This window comes from Ciconia boyciana, chromosome 4 (assembly GCF_034638445.1).
Source record: "Ciconia boyciana chromosome 4, ASM3463844v1, whole genome shotgun sequence".
NCBI lineage: Eukaryota > Metazoa > Chordata > Aves > Ciconiiformes > Ciconiidae > Ciconia > Ciconia boyciana.
Window position 1 is genome coordinate 100,681,807 of NC_132937.1, and position 17,485 is coordinate 100,699,291.

At 36.1% G+C, this 17,485-nt stretch overlaps 1 protein-coding gene across 5 annotated transcripts in view; it reads right to left on the reverse strand.

The window, feature by feature from the left end:
• ARB2A (ARB2 cotranscriptional regulator A) overlaps positions 1-17,485 on the reverse strand; it is a 269,434-nt gene that overhangs the window by 192,191 nt on the left and 59,758 nt on the right. For all 5 annotated transcript variants that reach the window (XM_072860769.1, XM_072860770.1, XM_072860767.1 and 2 more), the window contains exon 6: positions 14,844-15,035. In XM_072860769.1, the coding sequence (XP_072716870.1) occupies positions 14,844-15,035 (192 nt within the window). The remainder of the gene's footprint in view (positions 1-14,843; positions 15,036-17,485) is intronic.

A 17,485-nucleotide genomic window follows, 5' to 3' on the forward strand; every position in this document is an offset into this window, starting at 1 on the left:
CTCCAGAAGGAGAAAGTGGAAGAGAAAGGTGAGGGATTTACACTGTTTGGTTTGAAAAAGGGTAAAGAAACCCCTTCTGGTAGGACGGCACAGAGGAGGTCTGGAATGCTGTAAATCCCAGGGGCTACAGGGGATACTGGGACAGAGCAGACTGCCTTGTAAAGATTTTACCTGCCTTGACAAGCAGAAGTTTACAAGCCAGGCCTAAATCACTCAACTCCTACTTAGTTTGGACTTACTTTATACAGGGGAAGGATGACTATGCAATACGTATGTAAATCTGCCTCATTGCAGCTTCTAGAAGGGATCATCCACCCAACAACAAACCTCTCCTCACCCTTGGGAGCAGGCTCACTGCAGAGGAGAAGGACTGAAAGTGACTAATACACAGTCCCCCCTTATCTCTAGAGGTGGTCCCTGCAGAACAAGGCTGGGGGACGCCAGCGGGGATGTGCACGGGAGCTTTCCCCACCGCTGCCCGCATGTACCAGTTTGCAGGGATCCACTTGCCAGGGCTGATAGTCTGCACAACTTTTACAAGCACAAAGTTTGTTTAAAACAGGATTAAAAAGAGATGTACTGCCAAAACCAGCACTTACAGCGGTGTCTCAACAGCAACTTCATAAAAAAAAAACAAAAGGAAGCACACTTCAATGTCACCATTAGCATAAATGTCCTGTGACCATATCTCAGAACATTAAAAGAAAACCAAGACACTTGTAAAACTGATAATGGCTGTCTCTTTAAATTTTCATTTTTTTATGTGGACTTACTGCATTAAAAAAAGCCCAGACTTACAAGTAGTATCTCAACAAATATAGATGCTGAATGTCACCACAGTAAATACCTCATATTTTTGACACTGATCCAGTACTCTGTTATATAGGAGCCGTAGACAGATTTAATTTAACTGAGCACATGGTGCAGCAGAGATATTTCTCCAGGTTCTATATAGTTTTTATAAGACTATGTCAACTGTCATTCTTATGAATCTTTTGTTTTTAGAGAATTATTACCTATTCCTAATGAGTTCCTTACTTAACAGTCTTTCAATAAGGATGTCCAGAGTAAAAAAAAAAAAGTACAAGAGCTATATCAAGTTAAATCACAATGCAAGTCAACCTGTATGACATTTGAAACACTATTATCTTTGAGGAATAGTCAGTACAACCCCTTTTTAATATATCATAAATTACTGGGTTTGAAGAAAACAATAACCTGAAACAGTACTTTTTCAGTGTTGTAAAATATAATCAGCATTTCCAAAAAAGAAAAAAGTCACATACAGCTTCCAAACCCAAAAGACGAAAGAGATTAACTACAATTTTCCTTGAATGTCACACATCTCATGTTAACATTTATAAAATTGCAAAGTTACAACCAACTAGACAATTGAGATGCATTTATCTTTCTCTACATGCACATGCATAGGCTTGCATACACACACACAAAGGCACTTCAGAAAGCAATAGTTTTAATTTGAAAAATGTAAACTAGAAAAAAAATGGCTGAAAAAGAACTATTTGCCTAGCTGTAAATGTAAAATGATCACACCATAAAACTACTCCACAAGGAAGTAGAAATAAGGTAAAAAATTGCAGTTCAGTACATTCTTCTAAATTAACCTCTTGAACACAAAGATTCAAGACAGACAAGAATTATGTTTTCAAAATATGAATAACATGCAATTGGTCACAATTGGTCACAAAGTAACAAATACTTATTTCCATTGTCTTTGGTGCTTAAAGATTATTTTATATTGGAGCTCTTGTCAAATCCTACGTAACCTCGCCCCCAAAATTTGATACAAGTAAGGCTAGAAGTGAGACCTTAATTTCCAGCAGTAAAACATTAAAGCATTTCTTTTTATCTGAGAAGTGAGGTATTTGAACAGTTCAGCTAGACTCTCGCACGTGGTTTTTATTTAAAACTCCCTCTACTCTTTTGTCCTCATACCTGCATGAAACTACATTTAAAAAAATAAATTAAATGTACAGAAAACCTCACAGGACACCACAGGTAGGGAAGGTGAACATACAGTATGGGATATGGGGGGGGGGGGGGGGGGGCGGGAATTAAGCTGAATCAAAGATAGCTGAATGTTGTTATTTTAAGAAAGGATCTATTTCAAAATAAAGCAAAAAGACACTGATCTAACATGGTGAATACAAATACAATGAACAAAATATGAAGAGTGTCAACATCAATAAAAAAGATCAAATTAATGACACTCTTATGACTCTGCTTATATAATCAAAGCCAGTAAATGTTTGATTCAACATGAGGTATTAATTAATAAATGATATTATAATCAGTTGTTATTCTCAAATAATGAAAACAGTTATTACTAACACCACCATATCATTAAAATGGAATCCCAAAATCACTTATTTTTATCATCAGCTGGTATCAGTTGAATGTTAGCACTAAGACAGTCCTAAATTCAGTATAAATATCACTGTTCATGAACCAGGGCTGTCAAGTCTTGAAAATCCTGTATCTGATCTCAACCATGCGTGATGTGGAAGGTGCATATTCCACATGAGTAGCTTCTGTATTTCATGGAAAAGCCTCATGTTATCAGCATTCAGGAACTCATTCCAGAAGACTCAATCATATTACTCCCAACGCTGGAGGAAGAGTTGGGATTCAAAACACAGGCTCAGTTACTGAGGGTCAGCACAAACTCAATCACCTGTGCACTGAAGCACCGTAAATGTTTTCTGCCTATATTTTTCAAATGATTTTTCGAGTAAAAGGAATATTTACTTATTAGCGAAGTATATATGCCCTTAAGGAAAACTTAAAATGGCAATGAGTAACTTCTAGGAAACAAACATTAAAATAAATGATAATATTTAATACTATAACATTTTTAAGGATTCTTATTCATCAGAAGCAAGCAACAGTTTAAGACCATGGCACTATTAAGTACAACTCTGTTTTTCACAGCTAAAAGAGCAATTAAAATTAATCACTGCAAAAAAAAAGGAAAAAAAGAAATGAAGATTAAGTTGTTTTCCCTCATGTATCAGCAATTATTTACACCCGAGCTTCATTATCCGTTCTACCCTCCAAAGCAATCTGAAGTCTCACTGCCTTTGGCATAATAGAGACGGAGGCTTCGTGTAGCACACAATATAACAGGTTAAGCTATCTGCGCCAATCTCTCCCTTTCCTAAGAGGATTAGCACTGCAATATGGTATAACAAATGGTTGTGAATAAGCAAGATGGTACACCTGGACTTCCCCAAAAATAATCGTTCAACTGAATAGCTTCAGAATGTTGCTGAGATGAAAGGAAACTAAATTCCTAACCCCAGAATTAAAAAAATATAAAAATCACCTATGCTTTGACATGTTTAAAAATTCCAAATATTTTATAAGTTTAAAAAAAAAGTTAATCAACACAAGGGATCCTCACTGTTCCATTTTTTTTTCTCTCCAAAGAAGTCACTGAAAATGGAATAATTCCATTTTCCTAATGACATATTTCACCCTATTATGGGTACTCTCACTGTTTCATTCTATGTAGAAGCAAACATAGTTTTTTTTAATAAAGCTATGCTATGCAACTCAACTTTTCTCCAAAGGGAACACAAAGCGAATTGCCTGGGATGGGTGATAATAAAAAAAGCAACACCATGTATTAATTTTGTATAAGTAATCTGCCACCCTAGAGATTCCTTGGGGGAGAAGAACATGTCTGAATTTCACCATACAGTGCCACAGGCACAAAGTGAGAGAAACTAAACAAGCACATCCTGAAGGGAGAGAAAATGCCTGCAGCAGCAAATGACCTACTACATACATGACTCTCAGATTTTTTTATGTTATAATTTGTTAATTTCAGGAAAAAAAGGACAATTACCCACAGTTTTAGTTTGTTCTAGCAGAATTATTAAACTTTTTAAAGTTTTTGATCAAAAGTGACATATATCGTTCAAAAGATCTGTGTGTTTTCAAAAGATTACAATCCTGAGTGAATTTGCATGACAAAGTCTTTGCCATATCTATTTCCTTATTACCTCAAGCAGCAATGTGCATTATTAGAACAGTACTAAACTATTTAAGGACGAAGGATATCAAATTTTTATTTGAATTCCTATGCATTAAAGTTAATATTTTCCAGCTCAATGCACAGTAAGCAAAAGATAATTTTATTCAAATATGCATTTCATGGTATGAATAAAGAAATGTTCATCTCCCCATTGAATTGGTAAGTCTTTTAAGTAATGATTCATTTGAAAAATCAACAGGGTATTAGCAATTTAGTGTAATATTAAATACATACATACACCATACCTATGCTGACACACATGTAATACTGTTTCTATGATATATATTACAAAGAATACAATTTAGACATTATAATGCATTAACATTATTTAGGTGATAGTTTAACCATCTGTACATCTAATAAATAAGATGAAAGAAAATTTTAATATTTTTAAATATGCATTAAATATTTTTAAATGTTAGTGAGTTAAGTTCTTTAAAGGATGTAAAAAACATGCATGCATATTTCTCATTCCTGAATTAATACGCTCCTGAATGAATAGAAAAAAGGTGTTGGCTACTGATTTTTTTTTATAAAGCAAAATTTAGCTAATGACTTAACATTAATATGTCAACTAATGAACAATTAACAGTACACTCCACCCTATATGAAAGCAATTTTAATAAGTTAAGATTATCCCTGTTAAAAATCACATTTCATGAGGAATAAAAAAAAGTTTGTGTGCATACCTATACTACTTAGCATGGTGCCACCCTCAAAAGTCTGTATTAACACAATCATTGACAGGACCACCCCAACAGAAGAAGTTACCAAAAAACTATGAAAGTTATTTTAAAACCTTCACTCCATGATCAGATAAACATACTTATCAGCATAGTTTATTATACACAAAAAAAGCCCAGCAAAGTTCCCATCCTAAATTGTATCATCTTGTAAAGGCACTGGTGTGCTGTGTGAGCTGAGGTGCTACCCCACCACAACGTTACTGGACCATCCCACGTTGAAATGTGAGATACAACTGCTCTATAGCAAATCAGCTGAAATAAAAAGTTACTCCTATGTACTGCTCTCAGATATAAATAACCACAAACCTATGACACTTCCACAAACCCAAATTCTCTGAATCAAAACAATACTGGATTACAACTTTATTTTCTTCAAAATGGGATTCTTAAAAAGTGGCCTCTATAGAGTAAAAACCAAGCCACAAATAACTACTGCATTTCCAAGTACAATCATACTAGTATGTATTTACCCAGTTCTCTTACAAATGCTGTGCGTATTGCCAATTTAAAATAAACAATATATTGAAGATCTGTACCACAACAGAAAGAGCCTCATTGCAATTTCTGAGCAATTAAAAGGTCACAGTTCCACACCCAACTTCCCACAGGCAGATCCTCAAAACTTCTCCACACAGGAATAGTAGGATGTTGCTGAACTGAGACTAGTCAATACCTTCTTGATAAAAGTTTTGTTAAAACTCTGCATGCAGAATATTCCCTACCAAATAAACTCATCTATTCAGGTGGTACAGATCTCATTTCGATACAACCCATTAGAAAATACAATGCTGTACTTGTGAAAAACGTTGATTACATATTTGCTAGTCGTGTTCAGTTACTGTCTAGAACAGTGATTTTACTTTCCTTTAAAGAAAAATGAAAAGTACAAATAAGTAAATAATTAACAAGCGTCTTTTATTCCAAAGCCATTCATGCATTACTTATCAATATTTTGTATGATATGTGTATACTACATTGTGTATTGAAAGTACCATTCTTAGTCATGTTTTGTAGTTCAAAATAGCTGCTTTAACAAAAATCATGATACAAAAAGGTCAGAAAAACAATAAATTTCCCATAAAACCTGAAATTGTGAAACATAATTAATGCAAAGTGACATGAATTTAACTTCACAGTAAAACTGTTCAACACTATAGAAATCAATGACCCTATGCACTGGATGTTCATTTAATGCTGTTTAGATCTAATTTTAAAAAACATTTAATGTATGTTATATGTTCTAAGCTTATTTAGTAAGTTGCAAATGTTTTCTGTTAGCTAAAATGACTATTTGCAGAATAGGTGTGTGGGTAGGAAAAGATAAAGTTAGCAAATCTAAAGTTATATTTTTATGTAGAATTTAATCTCCATTCTCACAATTATTAAGACTACACAGGCAATAACACACTACAAAATTAATGTATTGGCTTAAGAGGATGACATTATTTTTGAAGCAGACTGATTTTGTAATACTGCACACATTTAAACAAAAGCTCACAGTTTAAAAAACAAAAGGGAGGGGAAATACAATAGAAGTGCATACCTGACCTATCTCTAATCTTTTCTTTTCAAAGCTAGGCTACTCAAGAATCTTCAACTAATTATTCCATTTTATTGATGGCATTTTTCCCAAGGGAAGTTATTTAAAAAGTTTAACCCCTGAGCAAGCCATGGCTTCTCCTGCCTTTGAAAGTGTCAAGTGCATTGATTATAACTGCAGGAAGTGTTACCTTCTACCCAGAGAATCTCACCCTGCACAATCTTAAACACTGTCTCTCTCCCAAAACGGCTTTGATTCAGCAATTCAGACCGCTTCAGCTGATATTAAAGGCAGAAGCACCACAGAAGAGGGATCAGCAGTTAAAACGAAATACAAAGAGGAAAAAAAACAGATCTTGGATATAGTACCACAAAGCTTGAGAGAAAAGCAGATTTGAAAAAGACATCAGAGTGACTAAAAAAAGAACAACATGACAGAAATTAAACAAGATTTTTATGTTCGCCTTCTATGCATTTAAACTCATCTCAACCTCTATTGAAATTCCGATCATACCCAAACCCCAAGGCTTTTGACATACTTTCAAATATCCACACCCCCTCTTACTCTTTTCTAAGTCTCCAGAGTCACTGTTAGGTATCCAACAAGTTGAAGGGGGGTGGGGGGGGTGAGGGGGGGTAAGAATCCTAATATGCATATGATAAAAAGGCCATTTATACTCATATTAAACTTTGTTTCTAAAATGATCATGATAATTTTAAATATTCAGTGTGTGTTCTTAACCCCATACTTAGCCAGTGAAAAGAATGCTCAAATGGTTGGGGGGGGGGGGGGGGGGGGGAGAGTATTTTCAAGCCACATTTATCCAATATCTTGAACAGTGATTTTCTTAGGTCAGTGACAAAGTAAGAGTAAACTAACACAAGGTGCTACAGGGTTCTAAAACATGACAGCCAGCAGAATAAAGGAAGACAAAGCAATCTGTAAGTATCTCTACATTATCAAATTAATGTAACACAGAAAACTCTAAGAATGTAATACACACAATTAATACAACAATGGTAACATATATCTTGGAAAGGATGCACTGAATTCCAAAGGGTAATTGGATTTTCAGAACTGCAAGTGGGGTTTTTTCCAGTTCAGTCATGACAGGGCCAGAAGGTAACAATACATCTGCCATGATGCAACAAGCAGACCTGTCTTCTGTCAAGAGTTGAAATCATAAAGGAATAAGCTGTCGTTAGCAACCTCTCTCCAAACAGTAGAGCTGTCATCTCATTGTTTTCCTTTGCTGGCATGGGGGCTGGTGTGGGCTTACATACCCTGTCAGTTCAATATTAGTCTAAGCTTTTAACCTTTTCTTGAATTTCTGACTTAATAATTATTAAATCCTATACAGCTTATTATGGGTTACTATGTATTTTGTGATCAATTAATATTGCTTTCAACTAACTATGCAACTTTTCCTTCTATCTGCTTGGTGATCAGTATTTCAAATTAGTATTTGAGAGATAGAATCATAGAATAATTTAGGTTGGAAAAGACCCTTAAGGTCACGAAGTCCAACTGTTAACCTAGCACTGCCAAGTCCACCACTAAGCCATGTCCCCAAGCACCACGTCTACATGGCTTTTAAATACCTCCAGGGATGGGGACTCCACCACTTCCCTGGGCAGCCTGTGCCAATGCTTGACAACCCTTTCAGTGAAGTAAAATTTCCTAATATCCAGTCTAAACCTCCCCTGGTGCAACTTCAGGCCATTTCCTCTCGTCCTATGACTTGTTACCTGGGAGAAGAGACCGACCCCACCTCTCTACACCCTCCTTTCAGGCAGTTGTAGAGAGCGATGAGGTCTCCCCTGAGCCTCCTTTTCTCCAGGCTGAACAACCCCAGGTCCCTCAGCCGCTCCCCATCAGCCTTGTGCTCCAGACCCTTCCCCAGCTCCGTTGCCCTTCTCTGGACACGCTCCAGCCCCTCCATGTCTCTCTTGGAGTGAGGGGCCCAACACTGAACACAGCATTCGAGGTGCGGCCTCACCAGTGCCGAGTACAGGGGCACAATCACTGCCCTAGTCCTGCTGGCCACACTATTCCTCATACAAGCCAGGATGCCATTGGCTTTCTTGGCCACCTGGGCACACCGCTGGCTCATATTCAGCCGGCTGTCAACCAACACCCCCAGGTCCTTTTCCGCCAGGCAGCTTTCCAGCCACTCTTCCCCAAGCCTGTAGCGTTGCATGGGGTTGTTGTGACCCAAGTGCAGGACCCAGCACTTGGCCTTGTTGAACCCCATACAATTGGCCTCGGCCCATCGATCCAGCCTGTCCAGGTCCCTCTGCAGAGCCTTCCTACCCTCAAGCAGATCAACACTCCCGCACAACTGCTGTGTAACTTAAGTGTTCTTAATATTATCCCCACAAAAGCAGGAGTTGTAAATACAAGTTTTCTCTACTAAGAAGTACTTTATAGGCAATGCTACTTCTATGGTCTAACAGAATGAATAAAAGCAAATACATACACCAGAGTCAGAAAATTAATATTTGAAATAAAATAATATAGCACATTATTGTCCATTTTAGTGAAATTTTACTTCCAGTAAAATACTAGAATGCCCAAATAAGATTATGATTACTCTGGCACTGTAACTGACTATTAATAAATAAATGAAGTATTTTAACATCTTTCAGCAACAATATACTTAGAAGACATAAAAGGTACATAAATATTAGTATTCTGTGGAAGAACTGTAATTGCAGTGAAACGTCAGCTCTGGTTTTTTTTTCCAGAAAGTGTCACTTGCCCGTCTTACTGAAATTATGATAAGCATGTATAAACTATAAGACAAAATTTTAAATCTTCGGTTCTTAAAATATGACCACTAGAACAGAGTGGGCATTGTCTAACAAGATATTCTGTGCTTAAAAGTGAGATACAGAAGTTTTTTAGCAAGAATTCTTCTTAGTGTAGTTTAAACAAAGCATAATTTCTTGACAACAATGTGTAAATATCCACTTTTGAAGCTGGCTGACTTCTACAAAACAGAGAGACCAACATGTGTTACCATCCCAGTTACTAATCAGTAAGGTTACTAAATCACATAAAAGTTACGGTCGGTAAATTTATTACTGTTACACTGAATGATTTTGTTGTTCCATTCAACTGAGTTAAAAAACTAATGACAACTTACTGCATGCTGAAGAAAGTAACCACCCTCAGCAGTTCTCAGTAAGTATTACCAACCTGACAGTTTTACACAAATGAATTAGATTAATATGAGTGAATAAATCCAATATTCTGACCAAAAATATTCTTAAGAACAGAAATCATTAAGAAAATGCAGTGAGAAGAGTAGGATAAACACAAGAGAAAACTGAAGGTGAAAATCATGTTTTATCAGCCATTAAAGAAAGATTTCCACAGTTGATGCCTATCTCATGCAAACCTTTTTTTCATTTGTTCATGGAAAGTCAGATTTTTGGGTGCTGCTGCATTTCTTCTGAAAAACTCATCCAGGTTCTCTGAAGAAGCTATTTTTCTGGTGTTATTACCCCTATGTCAAGTACTAATTCTCCTTTAAATAATAATAAAAATATCTAGGCCATCTTAAAGTGTGCTGAGTTTGAAACCAGGCAACAATTCCTGGATGTTTTTTTAAAAAATAATATATATATTTTTTTAAATCAAATAACTGACAGTTGCTGTAGTTGAATTTTATTAGCATCCTTGGGACCACAGCTATCTTAGCAAATGTACTGAATTTCCAAAGCAGCCAACAGTTTCTTTGTACTCGTGCAGTAAGCTGATGTCCTCTTTATTCCCTAGAGGAAAGGTATCAGAGTACTTATCAGAGGACTCCAAAATTCTGCTACTGTCCAAACTTAGGTAAGCTGAGCTCCCGTTTCCCTGGTATCACTCGCACATCTCCTAAACAAATCTTTAGATTGCCATCCATGTTATTATCACTCAACAATGAACCAGAGAAGCATACCTCCTCATAAAGAGCCTGGTGATCGAGGTCCTCATAGTGAATATGGGAGCCCCTGAACTACCTAAATGAAACCAGGAATGTAAATCCTTAATTCTTGGCACACCAAGTAAATGCTCTCATCACTGAATTAAAGAATTTACTTCTGTCTCTCATCATCCCCTCCTGGTCCTGCTTCAGTCATTATACATATGACTAAATAATAACTGATCTGAGAAGAGCCTGACTCTATGGACAGTGAAGGAGACATTTACGTAAAATGTAGAAGAGACAGTTTAAAATTCCTCTTCTAATTTACATTTATTTATTTATTTATATAATTTACATTTATTTATTTATTAAAAAATGGAATAGCTTCAGTGCCGTATTATCATTAAAAGGGGAATAGTCCTTCATTCCCAGAGGAGGGACTTGAACTTCAGTCTCTCACACGTCAAATGATTGCTTCTGTCAAAACTCAGTATTTCCCACTGCAGAAAGTTTCAGTAGAAAAGTTGTTTTAACAAAAAACCAAACCTATGCAATATTTATTTTGTACAGTATTTATAGGAAATTGCCATCTTTTTTGTTTTAAATATCTTTATAGTATGTATTTTTTATAATTTTAATTAAGCCTTTCTTACTACCTTATTGCTTTATATTATCACATTTGCCTTTTTTATACTTGTTTTCTAAAGTAGATCTTTTCCTACCGTGTTTTAATGTATTTACACATATCTGTCCCTCACATTCTATACACTTTTCTCCCTTCTCCTTTTCCTACAGTCTGTTCTCTATCTTGTTGCTTGTTTGTTCTCTTCTTCATTCACATTTCAAAATCTCTTTTACACAATCAAGCTTGAACTTCTGAATTAATGCATTAATCTTACCTCTTTACATAAAACCTGGTAAACTACTCCCAACACCTATTACACAAAAGATTGAATCTACACAACAGAATTTTACGTAAAAGATGGACAGAGAAGTATCACCTACAGGAACCACCCAGATGAAAAGAAAAAACACATTTCTAGCTACTCAAATTCCCACCAGGATATTTCTCCTTGGATCTTTTCTTTCCAATGTGTATCAGCCCCAAGCCACTAGAAGCATCATAAATCTTAAGCCTTTTCATTGCTCCCTTATTCCATACATGCTTTAAGAGGAAAGTTTTTTTTTCTTGGAAGTGTTGTACCAGAGAGAAATCGTTTCTTTTCTTCCCTTAACTTCCTGGTTAGGAGGGCAGTATCAGTTCATCCTGCTCAATCCACTGCTCACTGATAACTCCAGCTTCTCCTTCCCTGTTTTCAGTTTTTCCAAGAAATGAACTGAGAATTGCTTGTGGTAGTCTCATCACTCTCCACAGAGAAAAGCAGTAGAGAAAAAGATACGGGTTTGACCTACCTAAAGGGTTCTTTGTTTGTCTGCTTGGTTTTGTTTTAAGGAAAGCAGAGGTGATATTTCTGAACTAGTTTCTGCAAAACAGACATTTCAGCACTACTTTTGCAATTTTAATTTTAAAAAAAAATGAAAACGTAGTTTCCAACAAATGTTTTAAGCTACCTGCATATGTTTCACACTCACAACAGATCAGTGGAATTTTCAAATCTTAGATACTATTATACACTTCAAATTCACACAGTTTATTAGAAAAAAAATCCATGTTCTCCTGTCATCAGCACTGTAATCTTATGCTTTGATAAGGTCTGCTGGTTTCATTCCAGGATCAGACCTCTTCTTAGAAGAAACACTGGAAGATCAAGGAAAATAATTCCTTAATTTAAACTGGCAACGTTGCATGAGGAGTTATCACAATTTTCATTCAGGCCATTTACTGTCCAGGCCAGTTATTTTCATTTCATAAGAGACAGAAGTGCCTAAATCAACTAGAGGACTGAACACCAGAAAACCCAGAAGAGGATGCAATTTTTATTATTATTCACGAAAACGGGAGTCCTTATACTCACTCTACCATAATTTCCTGTATTTGGAAGAGTAATTTATACGATCTGCACATGAAGTAGACATGATATCAGCACGTAACTATCTGTATTCTCTTTTTAGTCATAACATAATGATTCCAAATACCTTCAGTGGGGTTCGACTTCCATAAAATATTGCCTTATCTAACCAGATATACATCCAATTCCCACTACAGTGATTACAGGATACAAAAAATAGCAATACATTTAATATAATACAATTGAATGTGATCTAATCTTCATTTTGCATGAAAAAGAAAATTGCAAATAGTATGTGTTCTAAACATGCAGTACATTTACCAGAATTCTAAGATGCACAAAAAGGGAGAGTGGCTTTTACAGTAGCTGGAATTAGTCGACTAAAGAGAACTATGAATTTAAAAACCATGCTAAGAAGGAAGTAAAAAGATAAGAGCACAAAGTCTGTATCCTGATTTCAGCTGGGGTAGAGTTAATCTTCACAGTAGCTAGTATGGGGCTATGTTTTGGGTTTGTGCTGGAAACAGTGTTGATAACGCAGGGCTGTTGCCGTTCCTGCTGAGCAGTGCTGACACACAGTCAAGGCCTGTTCTGCTCCTCACCCACCCCACCAGCGAGGGGGCTGGGGGGGCACAAGGAGCTGGGAGGGGACATGGCTGGGACAGCTGACCCCAGCTGCCCAAAGGGACATCCCACACCACATGGCGTCATGCTCAGCGTATAAAGCTGGAGAAGAAGAAGGAAGGGGGGACATTTGGGAAGACAAACACCATCACTCCAAGTCACCGTTAGGCGTGCTGGAGCCCTGCTTTCCTGGAGATGACTGAACACCTGCCTGCCCGTGGGAAGCAGTGAAGGAATTCCTTGCTTTGCTTTGCTTGTGTGCGCAGCTTTTGCTTTCCCTATTAAACTGCCTTTATCTCAGCCCACGAGTTTTCTCACTTTTACCCTTCCGATTCTCTCCCCCACCCCACTGGGGGGAGTGGGCAAGCGGCTGGGGGGGGCTGAGTTGCCGGCTGGGGTTAAACCACGACAGTCTGGTGTCCCAATGTGATTGAATGATTACATTTTTTTTTAAGACATTTTCTCATCAAACTCTTTGGGCTTTTTTCCTCTGTTTTTTAAAGAAGCATTCAAAACACAGAAATACATAATCTGTTTTTAAGGATAATAACCATTTGAGGGAACAGAGGTCTGATCTCTGTCACACTGGCACAATCATTGCATAAAATAAATAAAAATAACAAAACAGGAAAAGGAACTATAACTCTTCTCTACTAGAAATACTCTCTTAAAGATTATCTGTTAATTTAGGGATAGTATCCTAGTTTTAAATGCTCAGCCTCTCATGTTAGTCAAGACAGCAGCATCTCTAGGAAAGAACAAAAATGCAGGCATGTAAGCATTGCAACGAAAATTTAAGTAGCTACAGCTCTTTGGGTTTCTTGGGAAAGGTTTTGGAACTTGCACTCTAGAAATTAACCTCCTACATTGGACCTACCAAACACCTATATTACATGCAATAATCCTAAAGTATTTTTTGTTCTGCCTCTGAGTCTTGATTTAAAATGAACAAAAACTTTATCTTAAAAGAAGGCAAGCATCGCTTTCACAAGACTAGGTTTCTTTTTCACACAAAGTGTAGTCTGGTGCTTTGTTAGTGGATTATACAAAACAAAAATAACTTAATGGTCCAATGTTTTAATATGTTTTCTTTCTTTGCTTTATTAAAAAAAAGAAAACATGTTTGAAGAGAACCATTTTCTATATGGAACACTAAGCCAGCTGCAAAAAATTCAACTTCATTTAGCAAAATGCAGAAGAGTTTTGCAGTGGCAACACTGATATTTAGAGTAGAACATTAGCTTAACTTGGTAACCATAATAGGAAGAGTGACTCTTAAATAGGCTTTTCTAATGTTTACCACAGGACATTTCATTTATGTAGCAGGATGCAAGAGATGAATTACACCTACAAAGTTCCAATGTTAAAAACATTATACAAATGGTGCATTGTCTCTCACATAGATGTAAATGTAACAAAATAAATGTCCATAAAATGTAAATGTTTTTTACTGTCAAGTATTGATAGGTGAATCAGAATGAATCAGTATTCAGCGCAAAACTGAAAAAGACTGTGCCTCTAATAAATTCAGCACAAGCCTAGCAAAAAAGCCTGCTGTTATTATGAAAGCTCATGTTATCATGAGATTACAACAGACGTTGAGTGAGAATACGTACAAATTTAATGAAATGTAAAAGAAAACACTTCAAATAATAACAAATTTCTGTAGTACTTTCTATTGCATCTCATCGCCTGCTAAGGGCTCTTGTCACGTTAGCTGCCATATTAAACTACATGGCAGTGCCGCCACAACATGACTTACAACTGAAATTTTTTTTACTGTAAGAGAGAAACTTTGTTCCATTAGAAAAAAGTTCTGAAAAAAAACCAAGCAAGTATTCCCATCATATATGAAATGATCATATAGGGAAATACTGAATACTGTCTAACAAATTAAAACGTCACAGATTTAGAGCTCTTCATACACAGGTACACACATACACATACATATGCACACACAACCATAAATACATACACTTTCACTTACCTCAATAGCTCTCTTTATATATGGTATCTGCGTGCCACTGTCCAGATCTTCGTTAATTATAAGTCTCCTAGCCCACTGACCAGCTCTGACAACTCCATTACCGTGAATTAGGACCAACAGCTTGTCAGGATTTGTTAATGCATCTTCACTCATAAAGATAAAGCTCTTTGGTTCACTCTCAGTTGCATCAACCTGCAATTACAGACAACACGCACTTTTATGCATCAATAAAATTTTTTAAAAGAACATCTGTAGTTATAAAGTTACCCACCAAATTGATAGAAAAAACTTTCACCCTTTAACAACTATTTGGATACATGTTATAAGGACTAATGTGTACCCAGTACTAAATAAAAATAAAAGCTAGTATCTGTGCAACGTAACTTTGAAACATAAAAATATACCACAGTTTAGAACAGTAATCCAAGGGAGATTTAAATCAAAAAAAGGGATAAAAAGTGTGCTAAAGCCTTGAAATATCAGTTGTTTACAGAAATTTACTGGCAAAAAAGAAAGTCCATAAAAGAAAAATTGGGGGGGGTGGGGGGGGGTCCAAGTAATTTGTCACCTCTGATATGCCTGAAGCAACAATAAAAGTCTTACATAATATGAAAAAAATCCTAGAGAGTTTCATCACAGCCACCTCAACATAAATACCCAATAAGCCATGTATGAACCAGTATGGTAAATTCGTCTATTACAAATTTAATAGGATAGACCTAATAAAATATAGACATCCAAATTGGGTCTAAATAATGGCTTCATTAAGAGTCCTGCACCTTGCTCAATGCTTAGCTACTTTGCTACAGGAACAGATCAACAACCAGCTTTGATATTCAGTAAAACATAATCTAATTCCAAGTTTTGTCCTTACTCTAGAGAGTAAAGTAGCAGTTTTTGTTCAATAAAAACAGGAGTTCTATAAAACAGGTCTATACTTGGTTTAGCAAGCCTGGCTCAAAGCAAAAGAACGGTGCTGGTGTAAACACTGTGATGACAGAAAGAAACATCCTGTCTGCTCATTCTTCCCTTTCTACCATATGAATACATAGAAAAGGGAGAACCGAACAGGCACATCTCCCCGTCCTACTGTACTCCACACCCCACGACCTGCACAGGCTAACTGTACAGCTGCTAGGAACTACCCTGCATTGTCTTACACTCCGCAACAGCAACGAAAAGCAGGGCAGGATATGAGCCTTACGTTGAGACAGGAGGAATGGCTATTTGGAACATGTCAGTTTTTCTCTCATACATGGGTTATACGTTCTTAATTACCATTACTTTAGGAAAAATTAATTCAGCGTGAATCTCCAGACTTTTCATAATGCAAGTCCTACCTAATATTTTTTTAATGATGTCAGTGAGGCTACTTGAACAAAAGGAATTCCTAACTGGAAGAATGGTCATGTCTCTTTTCCACATCTGTCATCGAAGACCTTGTTCCCTGCTCCAAAATGACGTAACAACTCATGTGCCTCAGCTTGCACTTTCTACACCAGGAAATGTACTCACCTTCTCTCACACTTTGTGAGAAAACAGAAAACATGGTAAAAAATACATTCTGTTGAAAAGAGTTTAGCATATGTAAGTGCAACAGGTACCATACTGGGGCTACAGTCAGATCATGTTGCTGCTTCTGAAGTAGCAGTATTGATAACTTAAAATTTAACACAGCTTAGGTAAAAAGTCAGACAACACTAAATCTCAGATAGTACTTGGCAAGATGTAACTGACTTTTGCACATGAACTGAATACTTATGATACTGTAATTAAGAAAAAACATTGTGAATTTGTATTTCAGACAAAAACATAACTTAGCTGTGTGTTTTAGTATTTATATACTAAATTTTTGTTTAGTATTTAGGAAATACTAGCACTTAGTAATCATATGTACTAGAACATATAACTAGTTCATACTTCTGCAAATACATTAATTTTAAAAAGTTAAAAATATCCACCAAGATCATAAAAAACTAACTCTTCATTCTCTTCCCCAAATTAATCCCATTTGGAAACTTAATTTATCTTCAAACAGTAGTAATTCATTAGATCAAGCTTTCACTAAAGTATGCACATAAAGGTCACTCCTGTGCACAACCTTACTTTATTGACAAATCAACGTAGAATACCATTTAGTGCTAGACACACTGAGTCCGCATAAAATAATTTATATTTATTAGCCGCCTTCTCTTCTGGACCTACTCATGAACACTTATTTCTGATCCTTTATTTAAACACAAATGGAATAAATTCTGTAAAATGCTGAACTTGAATTAGTTTAATTTAACAATTTGATTCAACATTGTTATTCACATGCAATAACAATCTTCCAATAATCTGTAGCTAGGAATGTCAAACCAATCTAAATTCTGCTGATAATTTACCATTTAAAAGTACTGTTTAAAGTTCAATTTTCATTTTCTCAGATTTATTTTTCCAATGCACAACTATACCTTAAGGTTTATGAATGTATGCAGTTATGGTGAATTCTCCGAGTTAAGCACTCTACATACATTACGACATTCTTAAGGATTTCAAACAGTGAATTAATTTTTCTGTATGAGTTCTGCCTCACGTGAGCTATCACCTAATACAGTAGTACCAGTATATAGAATACGTCAGCAGCATGCTTGTTAGTA